Source organism: Rhea pennata, chromosome 3 (assembly GCF_028389875.1).
Source record: "Rhea pennata isolate bPtePen1 chromosome 3, bPtePen1.pri, whole genome shotgun sequence".
Taxonomy (NCBI): Eukaryota; Metazoa; Chordata; class Aves; order Rheiformes; family Rheidae; genus Rhea; species Rhea pennata.
The window spans coordinates 13664020-13684474 of record NC_084665.1 but is presented as its reverse complement, the minus strand read 5'-3'; the positions used below and the strand labels follow the sequence as shown (position 1 = coordinate 13684474).

The 20455-nt window shown below is 40.1% G+C and overlaps 1 protein-coding gene across 13 annotated transcripts in view; it reads left to right on the top strand.

Annotated features, from left to right (window-relative positions):
- The window catches only part of MAP4K3 (mitogen-activated protein kinase kinase kinase kinase 3), an 84199-nt gene that overhangs the window by 32561 nt on the left and 31183 nt on the right, over positions 1-20455 (top strand). For 11 of the 13 annotated variants that reach the window (XR_009957845.1, XM_062571633.1, XM_062571631.1 and 8 more), the window contains 5 exons: positions 2961-3033; positions 4165-4223; positions 15369-15427; positions 16673-16711; positions 16989-17042. Coding sequence is in view for 12 of the 13 variants with exons in the window: in XM_062571633.1 (XP_062427617.1) it covers positions 2961-3033; positions 4165-4223; positions 15369-15427; positions 16673-16711; positions 16989-17042 (284 nt within the window). In the remaining variant the exon portion in view is untranslated. The remainder of the gene's footprint in view (positions 1-2960; positions 3034-4164; positions 4224-15368; positions 15428-16672; positions 16712-16988; positions 17043-20455) is intronic. The other 2 variants (XM_062571632.1, XM_062571635.1) reach the window with 2 other exon arrangements.

The following is a 20455-nucleotide window of genomic DNA, read 5'->3' as shown; positions in this document are numbered from 1 at the left end:
TAGTGGCATTTGTGAAAGCTCTTCCTTATGCAAAAAGCAAGGTAGAATCTCTTCTGTGAACAAAGTAGATAAAAGATTGTGATGCATCTTGAGCAACATCTTTATTTCTCATGAGGAAAAAGTCCTGCCACAGAAAAAGCTGTTCTAGCCTCGTGGTCATTCCCCTAATAAATCAAAGGGGATAAGAAATGTGCATGCTCTTTTTATACATAGTTGAACTTGCTCCAAGACCTGCCTGTTCATAGAGGTAGATGAAGGTGCTCATCCGAACTTGGGGAGTTTCTGCTTCTATACTAGAGGCAATCACCTGAATGCATCCATCAAAAATGGAAAGAAGCAACATAAGAGGGTACAAACTTGGTGAGAATCTTGAGCTTCAGACCTACTCCCTAATTTCTTTTTTTTGAAGGCTAGAGAGCTTTTGTGGTTTTCAGTGGTCTTTGAAGGGAAGTCTACTGTGCACTGTGATGCCAGCTCTTCACCTGGCCCATGCTGCTTTTGTGGAGGTGCAGTTACCCTTTGGATACTCTGGAGAGTTATGTGGGTGAGATAGAGAGTAAGATGTGAATTTAAGGTGTGGATTTGCCACCGCTTTGAGGAATGCCTTACTACATCTTCAAATCATTCTCAACTGTATTCAGGCAAAAGTAACATTCAATGTGGTTAATACTGTGGAAGCGCAAAAGATAATAATCATGCAGTCTGCTTATTCAGGTGTAACCAGACAGCTCTCCCCTTGATATAGTCACTATTCATGTGGTAACACATCTGCAATTGTGGCGTTCTTGATTCTATGATTCCATCTCGTCCTTTCCCCCACCCCTCCCCCAGAATGAAGGACCATTTGGTTTCCCCTTTGGTCAAAGAAAGGATTTCCATCTGAGACTCTGTGTTCACCCCCTGATAAACAAACCTTTAGAGCTGTTGGAAACTGCTTCTCTACCACATTTTTATGACAGTGATTCCTGTGATGGATACAGCGTTAGTGGAAAGGGCTGCAAAGAGGAAACTGCTTATGTTTGTTCCTTCATACACTATATGTTTTGGGGATAAGATTGCTCTTAAGTTCCATACTATGCTTAAAGTTGTGTCTGAATTGCATTTGTGTCAGGAAGTTAACCTATATTCCTTTGTACTTGATCACAGCTTGCACACCTTGTATGTCAGCTGTTTTTGTTGGTTTGTTGTCCAGGTAGGGCGTTCAAGATGACTTGAGAGCTCTGCCTTTGTGACAGGGAGATGAGGATTTGATAGTCAGCTACATTTAGATTTGTTAGGGGATAGGAAAGAGCCTTCCTTCCCACAAGAACTGTGACCCATCTTACCAGAACTCAAGCAGTAATTCCCTCTGGGATGTTCCTCCTTCTGGGACCCATAGAGCTGTTACTCGAACTTTGCACAGACCCTCTGAGCAATACGCTGTTGTTGGTGCCCCCAGCCAGCTTTCGAAATGTCCATTGTTCACTTTCAGCACTTAGTGTTTGAAATACTTGAGTAGAAAATCAAATCAAACCAAAATAAAAAATTAATGCATCTCGAGCTATAGCAAACCACTTTTCTTTAAAGCTCAGAAGAATGCATAATAGACAAACCAGACAACTGCAGAAAGGGAGAACTGAGAGATTTTAGAAAAGGTGAAAAAGTGCCTGTGAGAGCTATAGGAGGAAATATGTACCCACAGTCTTGGAGACTGTAATTTCAAAATAGACCAAAGTGAACATATATGTGAGGTGAAGCAGTATGAGTATATTGGATTTTAATATAAAGCAAAGAAGTTGTGTGAGATGGAGAGGAGGACAGGAATAATACTTTCAGATAATATTTTAGGGATAAATGTGGTTCATGACTCCTTGTGATTGTAAAGCAATTGTAGTTCTTAATTCTGTCATCAGTTCCAAATCAAAAGTTGCCAAGTGAAGATTATAATTAGTATATGTAAAAGCAAAGTTACAATGCCAGCATATCAATTTTCTGACATTAGCTAGTTGGGTTGCTTTCATTAAAAGTTACTTTGCTGCCACAGGTTCAACAGAGAGATGTAGTAAACACACTTTGCATGTTTAAATTTGAGATTCTCTGGATTACTCATAGATTATTTGAGCTAACATCAGGAAGAACTGACTTTTTTTTTTTTTTTAAGAAATGGTAAGATTTTTATCACAGAGAACATACTGAGAAATTACCGTTCAGATTTATGTTGCTAATTTGTGGGTGTGATTGTACAGCACTCGGTTGGTTTTGTACTACTTCCTAAGAAACTTTATGCTGTAGTTTCCAAGAGAACCTACAGTAATTGATGTAGAAGGAAGAGAAAAAACCCAAAGCAGCAAAAGAAAAGAAAGCCGAGTCTTGAAGTTCATGATCCTTTGTTCAGTACAGCAGTAAACAGAACTCTAGGGAAAAGTGGAACATAAATATCAAGGTGAATTTGTAATAACGATGGCACCATTCTTGCCACACAGCATAAGAATATCTGGAATACTCTGTCCTATGTTCAGCTCTGAAAAGCTCAAGCTACCTTGTCATCTATTTAGAGAAGCTAATCAATGAGCATTGGGGGGAAAAGTTTAGGTTAGAAGCTGGGAATGTGATATGAGTAGGATTCTTATATCGAAACAAATCAAAATGCTGCCAGTCACTTTTAATTTAGTGTTGCTGCTTATTTGGGAAATTATCAATAACCTTAAACTGGAAGGTACAAAAAGAAAATATTATATGCCTAGAGTCAATGCTGGCCAGCATTGACTCTGGATTTGAGGAGACAGAGTTCAAAAACCCTTGTGTTGAAATTGAAGACATCGTACAGATGAAAGGTCTCCAGATAGTTCCGGTTGATTCTTTCTTCTTTTTCGATATGCTGAAGAAACATGCTAAAGACAAGGTACACAGTACAGGGCAAGGATGCTTTGTTTGAAGTGAATATACTTTGGTATTAAAGCTTTTTGGTTTTTCTTTTCTAGCCTCTCGTGCCTCATAGAATTCACTCAACAAGTAGAAATGTGAGAGAAGAAAAAACACGCTCTGAAATAAACTGTAAGCATGTGCATATTAAATGTTCTCTGTTTAGTTATTGATGCTCACCTGTAACTTCCACTGGCATTGCTGGGTACCTGGCATATATAGAAACATCTTTATTGATATACAGCAAAATAAAAACATACAGTTTCATCTACAGAGATAGGCTTCAGGTGACTTTGCAGAATAAATACTAATGTAAAATACTTGAATACAGTCTTTTATGTCTGCACTCTAATAAATCTCATCATTGCTTCATCTTAATTGAGGAAGGTATAACCTGAGCTCCTCTGAGGGCTGACCAGTGCAGCCTCACTCCAGCTATTCAGAGTGATGCCAGATTCTGCTGAATAGCACACTGTTACAATGCTGCTTATTAAGTATATTGTATCTAGATGTCTGAACAAGGGAAGCATTGCAATTAAATCTTGGACTGTTTGATCAAAAAATACAAAGGTTCCTGTAGAGTTGAAATGAAAATCTGTACCATTTTATAGTTGTAGCAGGGGAAGATTTTTCATCCTTCATAAATTTAGCATCTTTTTGTCATTTTTACTTGCAAATTGAAACAATCACACTGAAATCAGGAAAAGAAAAGTTTGATCACTGGCTGTTAAAGCCAGACTCCATCCCCTAAAATGCAATTACTTCTTTGCTTGAAATAAACCAGAGTAATACTTGAAGCCTTTTTCTTAAGCTAAAAACGAGAGGAGGAATGTTAAAGAGCATCTACCAAAGAGCTGTTCTACAAGATGTGATTAGCACTCTCCAAGTCTCATTCAAAGATCATTAGTGCTGGTGAGTCTCACAGAAGAACAAATCCATGAGTGAATTCACACAATGGATGTATTTTTCTTGTATTACTCCATTAAAAAGGGCACTCCTCTGTCCTGTTCTTTAAATCCCTTTCCTGGTCCATCTAAAGAGAAGTCGAGGCAAATGATGACAGTGCTGTCTTTGTGATAGACAATGAGCAATTTCTGCACCCATTACTTTCTACTAGGCACAAGTTGAGCGCGTATCAAAACTTTCCATCCGTGGGGGTAAGATACACTTGTTCAGCTGAATTATTTCTTTTTATTGACCTTGAGCTAAACTATTTCTTATCTCAGTCCAACTTAAATTCTTGTTTTTCATTTTCCTCTCTAGTTGGCCAAGTAAAATTTGATCCACCCTTGCGGAAGGAGACAGAGCCACATCATGAATTTGTGAGTAGCAAGTAGCATGGGCTATGCTTTACGTATTAATTTCTACAGATATTTGTGGAGGAGAGGAAGTCTAAGATGTGTGGCATGCTTCCTTAGCACTACTAAAATTATTAGCAATTTTTCTAGTAAGTGGTAACATTGGTCCTAAATCTTTCAGTGCCACTACACTGTATGCAGCAAGACCCCTTATTTGTGGGTTCTGTCAGGTGCGTCATCTGTGGTAAGCAAGAACTCTGTCTTATGGGTTTCCTCTGCCCTTTATACCTCATTGCCAACTATCATTCTCCCTAGTTACAGAATTATTTGCTTACTTACAGAATTACTGTGCTTACTCAAGTTTTGCTCTCCCTCATGCTGTCATTGACAGTGATTGATATCAGAGCTAAAGAAATGGATTTTTGTGGGATTATTACTTTACCACACAAGTCAGTCTTCTGTGGCCCCACTTTGAATCTTTGCATCACACCTGAGGCTGGCAGTTGCCATATTCTCTAAAGGTGTATTGCCACTGTTTTGTTGTTTTCGTCCCACTAATCTGTCAGTACAAGGGGAATGAGAACACAAGCAGTTGGGGAAAAGGTGTCTGTGCTGTCTGTTGCTGTAACTTCTCTTCCATGGCAACTGTTGCTTTCCACATTTGTGCACTTGGGCAGTTCCTTCTCATTCCCGATGAAAGACACTCCTTTGCTTCCTTATTGTAGGCTTCCATATTTTGCTTATCTAAGGCAGGTGGTAAGGTGAAAAGACCGACTTGTTATCAGGTGGGAGGGACACCAGCTCTGCTCCTCAAGTTGGTTTTAGGAATGGACTTTTTCTACAATATTCTACAAACCCCATGTGCATGCCATTTCTGGCGCAGATTTCCTTGTGTGGCTCTCCTTCAGAGTGCCCTGTCCTTTGGCAGTCTGCCCACAGCGCTGCGTGGATGAGGTTGTATGTAATCTCACTCTTACTCAGCAGCTGGCTGGACAGGTAGTTTGCAGTTTTTGGTGTCTGTTCAAGACAGGAAAACAGCTTACCTAATCACACACAGGCCTTACTTGGCAATTTCAGATGTGCTGTATAGCCCTTGACTTAACTGCTTATAGCATTGTTTAGGGGTCTTGATTATAATCATGTTCATTGAACATGATAGTAAAAGGTGAGTGTTTCTACCATCAATTCACCTGTTACCTCAATGATTTTTTTGGAGTGATTTCAAGTTATCTGGACTTTGCTTCCCTACTGCATTGTTTGGATTTTAAATAAAATGTTTGATAACATCATATAGTTCAGTATCATACTTTTGTTCTTTAAAAATTTCATTTCATGTATAAAATCATAATTGCAAAAAGATCTTAATGGACAAGCTGAAGTTTTAAAAACACTGTTCTGGTTAGTCCTCCTGGTATTCATTTTTATTTTGTCCATCACTGACTGTACAAACAATTACCGAGCTAGACAACCTTGTGGGACAGAGGTGTTTTTATTGTCCGCTTTCAGCCTGTGTTGCTAAGCTGAGAGGAGAGGTTTTTCTGCAAGGATTAAAACACAGCTTTGGAAAGCACTTCTTTGGCAGGTGCCCTTGGAGAGGGGTTGAGCTTTTCCCCCCATTATGTATTAACATTGTCCGGACCTTCGCACTTCGGAATCTCCAAAGCTCTTGCTGCTGCAGAGACGATTCAAATTATTCAGATTAATTTTTCAGATAACAAAATCTTTTCTTTGTATATTCCTGTCGGAATTTGTATCTTTCCAACCTGTCCAAAGAACTTGCCTTGTCTCCCTGTCCATAAGAAAGATCTGTAACTGCATGTTTGGATCTTTCTGAAGTGGAAAATTAACTGCTCCACTGCCCGTGTAAGAATGAATCTTGCAGATCTGATTTGGCCTCTCACAATAAAAATTTCCTTATTTTAGGACACTTTGTATTTCATCTTTAAAAGATTAATATCGTATTTCTGATAAGTTGCAGAGATTTTTGTGTAGTGCTAGTATAATTATTTGAGTTTGTTTTCAGTGTAAATATGAACGGAAAAAGTGCCTTTTTATGAAACAAACATCAGTTTGACTGTCACAGAATTACTGTGATGTACATAAAAATGCCACTGCGAGCAAGATAGCTAGTTCCAATAAGCAAAGGTAACTGTTTACCCCAAATATCTGCATCGACACTAGCTGTTTTTGTAATATACTGCTAGCTGTAGACAGTGAATTAGAAGAGTTGTGTTGATTGTTACAACTGCTGTCAGCCAAGAAGGAAGCCTAACTATGATTTTGTAAGTGCGCGTGTTTGATCTAGAGACCAGAGAAAAATCATATTTTATCGTTAGATCTGGAACTTAATGAACAATTTAAATTGACATGCCACATGCTTGCGAGAGCTATTCAGAGAATGATGTTCTAGTGCAGAGCCTGAGCGGAAGACGAAGTTTGTAATAATCTAAATGCTCTGGGAAAGAGAAACTATTTCAAACAGAAATGGAGCAAAAAATGCCTGTCTCTTGCTCAACTGCAAACCATACAGCTCCCTTTTTATTAAAGCAGTTCTTCTGACCCTTTTGCTTCTATCTTACTAAGGCATGCTTAAACCTTATGCTGATTTACTTAAGGGTATGAGTGCACCAGCCAAAGGACTGGGCCACTGCAGCATAGTGAGTTATTGGCGGTGGTATGTCACCAATTATCACCGGTCAGCTGATGAACAATAATTCATTATTTTGGTGTAATTTGATAGTGGTTTGGTCCTTTTTTTCCATTCCCTTAGCTGTGTTTTGAAACACTTCCCCTCACCCCAGAACTGTTTTAACATGGTTTAAGTTTCAACTAACAACTCTTTTTTTTTTCTTTTTCTTAGCAAGAAAATTTCCCTTTATGTGTACTTACCTTTCAGTCACAATGTAAATAACTTAAGTTTCTTGATCTCTATCTAATGAACAGCCTGACAGTAGCGATTTTTTGGACAATTCAGAAGAAATATACTACACTGCAAGATCTAACCTGGTATTTTTCATCTTATGCTTTTCTTTGTCAATGTTGGGTTTGTCTTTATTTTCCTTCTTCAAAGCTTGTGTTCTGTCCTGATGTTGTACCAGTGTTTTCATCTGTGTTAGAGCCATTCAGTGCCAGGATTTGTCTATATATTTCTGTAAAGCAGGAAAGAATTCTTAGTATGTTAATATTGAAAATATTTAGTGCACATTCATGTTTAGTTGAATCATTTTTTTTTTTTTATTGAGGGGGGCTTGTTCTAATTTAACTGTCTTAAAAATACATAGTTTCTTGAGAGGGTTGATCAGAAATAGAAGAGATGTTTTTCTTCATGTTTTTGTTCAGTAGTTCTATTAATTAGTCCCATGAAAGGCATTTAAAATTATATAAATTTAACTCTGAATTCTCTGAATATTACAGAATGAATGTAAACATGTAATACAAATAATAGGAAGAATATTCAAAAAGTTGGAGTCATAAGCACTTTCAATGGCTTTTGGAATCATTTGTACTCTGATATATTTTCCAAACTTTCTCTTAGTGCACTTGTAAAAAAAATACAGTTGCTACTGTATTTTACAGTGCACTGCAATTTAAAAACTACTGTAGAAAGTGAGCTTTCGTTTTTCTTCGCTCTTTAGGTGCTATGTGGCTAGAAAAGTAGTGTTTTTAAAAATTTGACATCTTTATATACTGTGGAAAATGAGATAAAATTGAGAAACATCCTGTACTAGATAAACTGCATTGTTTTAATAATGTTCTTTGATTTGTGAGCTGTAAAATTTAGCGCCACAGAGAAGAGGGGAGGGAATGAAAAACTGTTCGGAGATTTCTTGTTTTTTTTTTTTTTTGTTTGTTTGTTTGTTTGTTTGTTTGTTTTGTGTTCCCCCCCCTTGGCTTGGTGTGACTTGACTCTGTCAATACTGTACTTACTGAGAGCTTAGGCTGTGTCTTCTCAGTCTGGGGAGTAACTTCATGTAGGTCTGCTTGGCGTGCAAACATTTCACAAGCTGTTCTGAGGTCAGAAGCTTAGGATTCTGTACGTAGTGGGAACAGCTCCATCCTGTGCAATCACTCTGCTTTGGGCTTTGTTTTGTTGTTTTTTTCCCTCCTCCAGTTTCTGATGCTTTTTTGTTTTGTGTTTTTTCAGGTTGCTTTCAGCATTTTAGTCTAGTGCCTGTGGGTCTGAGGTGAATGAGAGCATGCCTCCTAACTGAACCTTCCCTGTCCCCATCTCTTTTGCCCTATGCTCTTTACCACTCTCTCAGTAATGACTGTGACTGAGAGTATTAATACTGTTGCAGTTATGAGAAAGCCTTTAAAGTAGATTAACAGCACTTTCTTTCTTTGTGTTTCCCTGGGTTCTTCACAACTCCCTGTGCTCACTGTGAGCAAGGAGGGAAATTCTGCTTTGGCAACAGTGCTTCACTTGTTTGGAAGATTCTCCAAACAACATGTAGCTACCAAGAGCTGCCAAAAGAATGGGGAAATTCAGTGCAGTTTTTGTTTGCAGAGAGATTCAGAGAAGATGCTACTACTCTTTAATCTGTTACAAGTATAACTTTGCTTCTTAACTAAACAAATCAAGAGAGAATATTTACTCAAGGTGCAAGGCACTTCACTTTTTCCAGATAATTTTTTTTTTCTGCAGCTAGTCAGCCCTGACCAACTTACCCAGTGCTTTGTGTAGTTTGAGGTTTTCTTGTACATAGTCCATTCTGTTGTTTAAGGTTCCTCATGTTCTTGTTCTGGCTGTTGCACTGTGTTTTGGCAGCTGTTTTCTGACCTTCTCCCTCTGCCTCCAAAGCAGCAGAGGTGTGCTCCTTTCTAAAGTCTCTTCCATCTTAGCTGTGCATTAGACTTCCCATAGCATCAGCCTCAACCAAATGCTTCGTGCACATTTTCATTGCCCTTCTGGGTACTTTAAGAGCAGTGTCGGGGTGGACTCAGTGAATAGATGGGCTGAGCACTACATTCGCCATGAGTTCAGTAAACTGTTTAAATCAAAATCATCTTCTCAGAAAATATGTACACCCTTATTCTAGAACAGATCTCAAGTTTTATGCTGTCGTTGCTGGCTGAAGTGTCTGAAAGGCCAATGGCTGGATGACTGTTCCTGTACTGGGACAAGCACCCTGATGAAAGTCTCAGCACTCTACATGAACTGGCAGAGTAGGACCAAACTTTTGTCGGTTAAAACATTTTTTTACTTTAATAAGTACATGTTCAGAAATAGTCTCAAGTGCGTAATGTCCTGCAGAGAAAAGTGTATAACTCTTTTGGATTGTTTTTCAACCAGATCCATTCCCCATTCAGGTTTCCTCTGCAGCTTTGCAAACAGCTGGATCAGTGTGGTTGAGAGAGGTGCATGGGGTAGAGCAGAGGAGCTAGGAGCAAGGGCTATTTTACCCAGTGTCTACAGAGCTGTTGCCACACGTGTAGCTGCATCCCATCTTCCTGAGGCACTGTGTCGTATGTATGGGAGATGCATCTGTCAAGGGAAATCTGTAGGAGAATCTGGCTGCTGGTCCCAGAAGCCCAGTTTCTGAGAAATGGACCCTACTGTCAACCCGATTCTAAACAAAAGGAACAGACAAATACTCCAATTCAGGTTGTACTGACCCATGCTGAAATAATGTAATTTTTTTTTGCCCCAAGTTTGTTGGCTTGTCATAGTTGGCTGAAAAATTATTCCAGTTCATATGCAGTAGACTTTGCCGTATACTTTGTTTAAATGGTAAATATCATCATAGAATCAAAAAAAATTAGGTGGGAAGGGAGCTCTGGACATCTCTGGTCTTGATAATCCAGGTAGTCTAGGCTAGTGAGTATAGCTGAAGACAGCAATTATTTTCTGCCCTTAACCTTTTCTTCTCCAGGTTACAGAAACGCCCTCAGCTTTTCCTATGAGGTCGTTTTCTCCAGGCCTTTAACTATCTTGGTGGTATTCTGCTGGATTCCCTCCAGTTTATCAATGTTCTCTTGTCCTGGGAAGCCTCAGACTGGATACAGCATCCATAGGTGGTCTCACAAGTGTCAAATGTAGGGGGAGAATCCCTTCCCTCAACCTGCTGGCTACACTCTCGCTAATGCAGCACAATAATGTGGTTATGTGGTTTGCCACCTGTGCCACAAGTGCCCACTGCTGAATCGTAATCAACTCCGTGTCTCAAAGCCCTCTTCTGCGTACACGTCCTCCAGCCAGTTGGTCCTTTGCCCCTCCTTGTGCGTGCAGTTGCTGTCCCAGGTACAAGACTCTGCAGTTGGCTGTTGGTTTTGTTGCAGTTGGCTGTGGTTTTGTTGCCTCCTCTTCCAGCTTGTTCAGGTTTCTCTGAATAGCAGCCCTGCCTTTTTTTTTATTTTTTTCCTCCAGATTTGTGTAATATGTGCCTTTTACCAGTTATCAGAGACCTCCCCCATTCACCGCAACCTCTCAAAGACGATAGAGAGTGGTTCTGCAGTGATGTCAGCCAGCTTTCTCAGCACCTTGGATGCATCCCACGTGGTCCTAGTCTGCATCATGGTGACTGGTAACGCTATAGCCAGTCATGTGAGGGGTATTGCCTGTTGGTTTGTTTTTGCAATAGGGGGGGAAATTGTTCCTGTATTGGACTTAATTCAGCCTGGTTTATTCAACACACAGTGAAAAGTATTGAATTCTACCTTTTTAGAAATTGGGGGCAGAGGAGTTGAGCAGAACTTGAATTCGGTATGTCAGCTCCCAGCCTAAGATTGTTTTCAGTTGTTCTATGAATTTAGCATTTATTTTGGGCTTCTTTAGCAAATAATGCAGTAAGAGGTTTACAGTCACCACTCAGTCTGCACTGTTGTATTTGCCAAATGCATTTATACATTTGGACCTGTTTAAATGCTTTAGTCATGTCTATTTTTGTGACTCATAAACATATTCTGGATTTAATCATTTGCCATGAAGTCTTTGACAACAGTTAGTTTTAAGAATGCAGGGTTTGTAGTGGCTATTCCAGGTTAATTGATTATTTGTGGCAGAGAATTTGAAGTACCAGTAGGAACATACAAAGTAAGAAGCAGTGACTGACACAGATGAAAAACTTTGCCTGGAGGACTTACTTGCTTTATTCAGGTTACTGGGTTGTGTCTTTTTGGTATTTCTTTTCCTTCCCTGTAAGCTTTGAGGGTTTTTCTGCCTTGGCCAAAGTAAGTGGGAAAATGAAATTTCCAATTCTGTTGTTGGGAAACAGTTTTAAAAATGCTGTGTACAGTTGCTTGTTGCATTCTAGGCCTTACCATAGGTAGTTAGAAAGTCGTGTTCCTCTCCGTTACAAGGATGTGAAACAATGTAGTTTGTGCCAAGTGAACATTCATAAACAGAATGAGGACAAAACTGTACCACGGTACAAACAAGGGAAGAAGGGGAACTGTAGCTGCGCAGCAGTAATGCACGTGATTCCTTCCTGGTGATTGACTGAAGATTTATTCAGTCATGTTAATAAAATAGGATTTCCTATTTTGGATGTGCTAAACTATTGGCACTCTCTAAAGAAATCCAAGAATTAAATTTGTTACAAGTAAGGTCACTGAAGTACAGCGTATGTATTAAGTAATTTTAGGCTCTTGTTCAAATAAGCATCCTTCTGCATGGAGGAATGTGGTAGCAATTGATAACTCATTCGTTTTACTGAAATAGAGATGTGTCTGTACCTTCTTATTCAATATATGTTAATATTCCAAAGATGATGTGTAGTCTTTTAAAATTCAGAATTACTTCCCCAGCAGTTGATGGAGTTAAAGTCTTAATTTTGTCACTCTAAATAATCTTGTTTTATCACTAGATTGAAGTTTGAGGAATAGTAAATGTAGGAAGTAACTGTGAATTACTAGTTCACTGTATACATTCGGATTTGTTTTTTGAAGGGCGGTGAACACACAAAAATGGATTTCTGGTACAGCTAAGCCCTAGGCAATAAATCTGTTAATCAGGAAAGCCAGACTGTCAAAGTTAACGTAACAGTCAGTTCTTTGTGAAATATTACAGAAAATGATTATAACCTTTTGGAAGTTAAAATGCTGAAGATACGGTAGATTGGGAGTTTGTTTGATAGCATGGCCATATCCCCAAATTTGTCTTTGTCTTTGCTTTAAGCAATCTCCGTATTTCTTCAGTCAGTGATTAATTTGATGTGCCTCTTGCTTTCTCGGAAAGCTGCAAATGGCCTTTCTGCAGGAATTCTTCATATAATAATGTCTAGAATGATGAGAGGAATCAATAATTATTCCCTGTTTTTAAGCAATCGGTGTCAGCAGAGAGCGTGGTAACTTGGAGACAGATCTAGCAGCTCAGGAGGAGGTTGTCGGTAACTTGAGCTAGACTGCAGAGTAATTTGGGACTGCATCTTTGATTTGATATCAAGCTTATTGACACTCTTCTCATTGCTACCGATCACAGACCTCGGGGGTTCTTTTGGAAGATTTCTGTCCAGTCAGTCAGCTTTAGTATTGTCTGATCCAAAACGAATTTCAGTCAACTAATGGTAATCAATATTGTATGTGCATTAAATGAAATATTTGTGGAGATTAATACTGTTGTTGGGATACTGTAAGGATACAAGACAAGTAGCAGCTTTTATTAAACAGATGGTTGCATCATTTAATAATTAATGCTCATCTGTCCTTCTCCGGGGGAATCCATACCTGATAAGACTTTAGTTTTGTTGAAATACATTTATGTTTGACTTTAATTACACTGGCTGTTCTGATAAAGCATAACAGCTCTCTGGAGGCTTTGCAGAATGCATGCAGCACTTACCTCTGTTTGTATGCCAAATACAAAGCTTGAAGGTTTATAAAATTATAATTGCTGGATATATTTGGAATTGAGGGTACAAGAAAAAATACACAGCACTTTGGAAAGGCTCTCTTGCTGTCAGCATTTATCTGTCAAGCGCGCTGAAAATGAATTTCCCTAGCAACGAATTACATCCGCTTTGGGGGTGAAAGCAGGAATGTTAAAAAGGCTTGCAAGAACGCTAACAAGCACGTTAAGGGCAGGAAGAGAAAAATATACGTATCCTGTTATAATCATAGTCTAACAAATGCTAGTAGACAGCACAACAGTAAACTGAATAAATACAAAGGTTTTGTCCTTCTAAAGCATTTAAATATAAGTAACTCTGGCAGATGTCATTTTCATAAAGAGAATGCCTGTAAGTCTTATAAGGTCTGGTGACAGATGAAGGCTTTTTACATTTTATGAAGGTTTGCTTATTTTCTCTTGTTAATATTCCTGTCATTGCTGTCCAGTATATACGGTCATGCACTGCACATTGTATAAATTAAAATGAACAGACATTTTGGCTCTGCCTAACATAAGACTTTTATTTCCTCCTCCTATTTAATCTGATTTTGGAACTTGTAGGTAAACATTTGTCACTTAAGGTAAAAATCTCAGATTTCACCGTAACACTCTAGGGTGTTTTTTTTTCCAACAGCCTTGCAGTCCTTAGTCCTTACACGTGGACTCACACAACCTATTTAACCTCTTTGTTTAGAGGTCTAGAGACATCTTATGTTTTCAGTTATGTTATTTTCTGGTCTAAAAGCTGAATGACAAATATACTGGTGCTTGCATTTGACTTCGGTAGAAGTTTCTCACATTGTTTAGAAGTAATATAAATGTTTGTGATAAAGAAAGTTAAATCGGTATAGCCTTGTGTTGGACAGGAGAACATGAACTGATGGTGAGGACCAGCAAAAACAAATTGGCTAGAGGAGGTGACAGATGATGGGTGTAGTGAAGAGTCTGAAAATGAGAGCTTAGGACAGCTTTTCTTGAGGGAAAGAGACTCCCACTATCTCACCTGTCTTGGAGAAAATACAAGAGGTCACTGAAGCAATCAGATGCTACTGAGATGTGGTAGAAACACCCATGTGAAAACTATTGCCTTTACAGAGTGGTCTTCAGGGTACAAGAAACAAAACCTGGAACTACTTGCTGAGTAGAAAGCAGCTTTCTATTAAAGTGATTGCCCTGCAACTGCAAGCTGAGGTGGCTTGTGTTTTGTCAGCTTGTAGGCTTGACAGGCAAGTGGGACTTTCCCTTGATGTTTGCAAATGCCCTTTGGGAGAAGAAACCTCTGAGCAGTCTCTGTTATCTAATCCAAGCTTCCTGCTTTCTTAGCTTCTATATTTGGGTATCTTTTCTGGGAAGGATGGCATGTTTTTGATTCAGGCTACAGCTAAAAGAGGCCTATTCTACAGATATTAAGAGGCCTTTGCAATGTTGCCTGGAAAGCAACAGTGTAGCTTCACTTATCACTGACTGAAGTGATTAATAGCTAACTTCTCATGGTGGATACAGCCAGTAGTTTGGGAACAAGTTCATGCACTGATTTCTCCCGTTGTGATCTGACTGAAGAAACAAATACCCTGTAATTGCAGTAATATTTTCCTGGCAGATGCTAGTGTGATGGTGCTTCAAGACAGCCTCTCTATATTCCCATTAATGCATTAAATTTATATGTCATACAGCATCTTTTGAATAGGAATGTGTTAGGCTTTTGCCACTTCTGTGCAAGCAACTTGCACATCGTGATCACTTGAGCAGGTGACTTTGCTGCCTGTTCTGTTAGTACTGTATTTCTCTGTTTGATACAAAAGGTTATGTTAAAGTAGCCATATACAGTTGCCTCAAAATATAGATTAGTATAACCAGAGTTGCAGAAAGGCTTTTAGTGTCCTCTCTGCTTTACGGTCTTCATGTGCTAACGGCATTTCAGACTCCTTGCCAGAGGAAGTCCTCATCTCAGATGAATACTTTCAATGTGCCAGTGAGGAATGGCTGGGTTGTATAAAAGCTAGTGTGATAAATTTGATGGGGTTTGGGAAATCACAAAGTCCTTTTCTTATTTTTGATTTTTTTTTGTTGTCTTGCCACTCACTATTTTATTTTTTAAGCAAATGATCTGTGTGTACAAAGAAGGGACTAATCTCAGAATTTCAAGAGGAATTAGCGGTGCAGCAAGCTGAGTGAGAGGAAATTTCTGAGTGTGATGGGTCTGAGAGCAGTGCTAGGGGCCAGGAGGGACAGAGGAACAAGCTCATTCCATGGCTAAGGTATGGCAGAGAGGATGGGAGACAGCATGACACAGGGTATGTGTTCGATACTCACCTTACAGATTTGTTCTCTTGTATTTGTAGGATCTGCAGCTAGAATATGGTCATGGTCCTCAGGGTGGCTACTTCTTGGGTGCAAATAAGTGAGTAAGCAATGGCATTTTCTGTCTTTAATTCACCACATCTATTTTAATATAAAATCACAAATGTGTGTTAAACATGTTAGCTGAAACTGATGTGTTAAGCTTGTCTGCATCAGTTGCAAAATCACTATTTATTTCTACTGTAATAGTAATGGCAGTGATACAGAGTTACAGGACTTCTCAGTATTTGAGGCTGTGTTGACTATGTTACCTCTGCGCTGCTATGAGCTTTCTCTTCTAAAAGAGTCGTTATCTCAGACTGCTTATTAGCAAAATGTTTGCTATGGTAGGTCCCACAGAGCACAATCTTATTCCATCTAGGAACTACAAGTGCTGCTACTTGACATTGCTTTATATACCGCTTGTTCACATGGTAGGACACTAGGAACATTCACTTTTAGATTCTTTAAAAAATAAAATGCACCTGTCTCAGAAGTCCTTCAACTTCATGTTTGTTGGTGTCATAATTTTAATGTGTTACTCATGTGAAATAATTTTTCGTGTTGTTGTTATTCCTTTCTACCCAGCTTCTTAATTTCATTTCTAGCTAGGCATGTTGAAAGTAGGGTGCCTAGCTTTGCATTGCTAAAGGGCAAAAAAATGGAGAAAACCTAAGCATAGAACATAATATTTGTAGACATCTTATTTAGGGGAAATATGAATACTGATACCTTCAGAAATCCTTAAGTTTCTGATCCCTGTCTTACTCCTGCTCTTTCTCCTTGCTTGGACTTTATCATCTTTACGCTGTGTTGAAATCTGTTTTTAAGCAAAGACACAAAAATGAAGTTGATGTTAAAGAAGTTAACTGGGGAAGAAGGAATTTATTCCAGTACTGATTCAATCCTGTTGTCAGTATAACCTGTTCTGTTTTTTTTTTTTTTTTTTTTTTTTTTTTTTTTTTGGAGGGGGGGTGTTTGGTGGTTCTTTGGATGATGATGGTAATTTTTCTAGATATTATGGCTTTGTTTTAAATTGAATTGAATTAAATCAGTCCTTGTGCAGTGCAAGGAACAAAGACCACTTCACTTAATGGCAATACATTAACAAATTCAGATTAAAGTGTGCAGATTAAAAAATGCACCTGTGTTCATATGTAGATAGTCAATATATGTTCCGAAAGCCAGCTAAAATGCTTTGAATTATTTACTGATAGAATCACAGGAGCATTTGCCTCTGGCTTTTGATAATTAAGTTTGTGTGCAGCAATTAACTCTGTTCTTATTTTTTTATTTAATGCTGAAGGAGTCTCTTAAAATCAGTTGAAGAAGAACTGCATCAGCGGTAATTCTGTTCTTTTTTTCCTCTTGTGTGTCTCGTTTGTGCACAGATTTCTTATGTGTCACAAGTTCTTGTTTGTCCCTGTACATGTCAAGAAGATACGGGAGAGGCTTAGTTGTTTCGATTGCAGCTGTGCTTTTAAAAACAATAAGAATAAAAATCTTACAGACAATAAAACTCTGTAAAAGAGGTAGTAGCCCTTGAGCTCAGAATTTTTCACAGTAGCCAAAGTCTTTGTGATAAAATTCACTCAGCCATAGTACCTTGTTCATTTCCTTAGGGGACATGTGGCACATTTAGAAGATGATGATGATGCAGACGATGATGCTAAACAGTAAGTCCTTTCTTCTTGTTTTTAAAAAAAATCTGGTTCTTGAAGAGATGAAAATAAAATAAAATTTTGGTTGAATTGTGTCATAGCCTTAACAGTTCATGAAAGATTCTTTTTCTGTAGCCTTTTTAAACATGCGTGTTTAAAGTAGTTCACAGATTACACTACCAGAGTTTGGCTTATTCCTTGAATAAATCTGTGATAAGCTAGGGGAAAAAAAAATTTGCTCCTCACTTGGTACGGTTTATATCCCAGTGTCCTTTCATCTTCTATTATTGAATGAAATCTTGGCATAGTTATTTTGAGCCAGTAAATCATCTAAGTCTAGTCTTGTTGTTGTCGTAAGAACTAATGACTCTATATTCAAAAAATCTCATTTCAGAATAGTTACAAACATTTTACATATATCTTCTCAAGACATTCTTGTTCTCACTGTGCTTTCAGGCAGGTGGATGCTTGTGCAGGTTCTTGATTTTTGGGGCAGACCTAGCTTGCATTCTGTTACCACAGAGGGAGCAAGCTTATGTGATGGCAAAGACCATGTAGATAAACATATCTTAAAGTAATTATGTTCATACTAAATTCTACTGGAATAAATATAAATCTTGAGCTTTTTTGATTGACAGGTGAGAGCTGAAACATTTTTAGTGATTCACACAGACACCGTGTAGAATTCTACATTCCTAAATAAAACTGGTGTAAAGATAGAAAAGAAAGGTACTATTGAGACAGGATTCTTGTTTGCTTTCCTGTTAATGGATAATTTTGAAAGTTATTGCTTCATACCAGAAACCTATAAAACAAGCGTTATCTATTACTGGATTGTTTACTTTTATACAGAGAAACAAATATCTCTGAATTTCTTCTTGCATTTTTTTACTGCTTTTCTCTTGTAACAAAGGCAATGTTTTTTATTACTGTGTACTGAGCAGGAGGTACAGTCCTCTTCAAGAGGAGAGGAAAGGCTACTGATCTTTATGGTGTCTGATTTCAGTTAGATGCCAGACATGAAACTTGAATTGTTTAATGATCACCTTCTGAAAATGCAGGTTGGCTTGCCATTTGACACAAGTGATACTTACAGAAGAAAAATGATTTCTAGGCATTTTTAGCAGATTTTATTCCCTTGCTAATTCCTTAAGAAATTCTTCATGTTTCATTATTAAGTGACTGTTTAAAGACATGCTGAATTACACAGTTCATCAATAACATGAATCTCCCCTGTGAGAGTTCAGCGAACAGAGGCAGCAGTTTGTGCAGCTAGGTGTAGGAGGACATCTTTCTTTTTCCTGCGCTAGTAGTGTGCCCACTCTTGCTAACATGGTTGTAACGCGCCGTAAAGCATTTGCCAGTAGCTGTGGGAACTGCTGCATCAGCTGCGTCGGAAGCTTCAACCCAGACAGAGCCTCTTGTAGCAGATGCTGCCCTACAGGTCTCAGGCTGCAGGGAGTGCTTGGAGCATCTCCAGAAGGCCTGGACTGATGGTCCGCCCTCCTGCAGGAGGTGTGCTGCTGTTAAGGATTTGTGTTGTCATGTCGAAGAGTTGTGGGACGAAGTCAGTAGGCTGCAAAACATGCGAGAAAGCGAGCAGGAGATAGACAGGGCGTTCTCAGAGACCTTACTGCTCCCAGAGTCCCAGTTCCCTGCAGAAGGGGAGTTGCTGGAGGACTCTGTGAAGAGTGAAATAGTACAGCACAGCACTGTCGAAGAAGGCCGGAGCTAGTTGCTTCTCAAACTAAAAGAAGAAAGGCCCCTAGTCCTCCTGTAGACCTGGAGCTACAGTTGAAGAACAGGTTTGGTGCACTCCAGGATGAGGAGAACCCGGACCTGGCCTCAAGGGAAGCAACTGAGCTGTCTGACCCTGTGCCTTGCGTGACCACTCAGAAGAGGCGATGAGTGGTTGTAGTGGGTGACTCCATGCTGAGGGGGACAGAGGTGCCTATCTGCCGACCCGACCCCTCCTCTAGAGAGGTTTTGCTGCCTGCCGGGGCCGAGGATACGAGATGTGTCTGAAAGGCTGCCAAGGCTTGTCCGCTCCTCAGACTACTACCCTCTGCTGCTCTTTCACGTGGGTGCTACCGATACAGAGAACAAACTGGAAACAATCAAAGAAGACTTCAGGGCCTTGGGCATGGTGGTCAAGGGGCTGGGAGCCCAGGCGGTCTTCTCATCGGTCCTGCCAATTAGGGGGAGGCATGGGAGGAGGAGTAGGGAAGATTCTCCAGATCAACAGCTGGCTACACCGCTGGTGTTGGCAGCAGGGTTTTGGATTTTATGACCATGGAAAATGGTTTGAAGACCAACAACTGGTGGGGAGAGATGGAGTTCACCTTACCAAGCAGGGCATGTTTGCCTTTGCACACAGGTTGGCCAGCCTGGTAAAGAGGGCTTTAAACTAGGTAGGAGGGGGGAAGGGGATTGTCATACAGACAGGGCAGACAACAAAACACTAGTTGGGCTGGGGGGCCTCCAATGGGTGCCTGCAGCAGGGGATGTGCATTTGGGACATGGCTATGGGGGACCCCTGAGTACTCTTCCTGGGAAACCTGCAGGCATGGCCACCTCTCTGAAATGCCTGTACAGCAATGCACGCAGCATGGGGAACAAACAGGAGGAGCTGGAGATCTGTGTGCAGTCGCAGGGCCATGATCTCATTGCAGTCACGGAGACATGGTGGGATAGCTCACGTGACTGGAATGCTGCCATGGATGGATATGTGCTTTGTAGGAGAGGCAGGCCAGGGAGGTGAGGTGGTGGAGTTGCTCTTTGTGTGAGAGAGCAGCTGGAATGCATCGAGCTCTGTCTAGGGGTGGAGGAGGAGGAGGCAGTTGAGAGCTTATGGGTAAAGATCAAAGGTCAGGCTAGCACTGGGGACACTGTTGTGGGTGTCTGCTACAGGCCACCTGACCAGGAAGAGAAAGTTGATGAGGCCTTCTGTAGGCAGCTGGAAGTAGCCTCACGATCACAGGCCCTGGTTCTCATGGGGGACTTCAACCACCCTGACACCTGCAGGAGGGACTACACAACAATGGTGGATGACAAACTGACTATGAGCCAGCAATGTGCCCTTGTGGCCAAGAAGGCCAATGGTCTCCTGGGGTGCATTATGAAGAGTATTGCCAGCAAGTGGAGGGAGGTGATCATGCCCCTCTGCTCAGCCCTGGGGAGGCCTCATCTCAAGTACTGTGTCCAGTTCTGGGCTCCCCAGGACGAGAGAGACACGGAGCTACTGGAGAGAGTCCAGCGTAGGGCTACGAAGATGATCAGAGGGCTGGAGCATCTGCCCTATGAGGAACGGCTGCGAGAGCTGGGCCTCTTCAGCCTGGGGAAGAGAAGACTGAGGGGGGATCTTATCAATGTGTACAAGCACCTGAAGGGAGGGTGTCAAGGGGACAGGGACAAACTCTTTTCAGTTG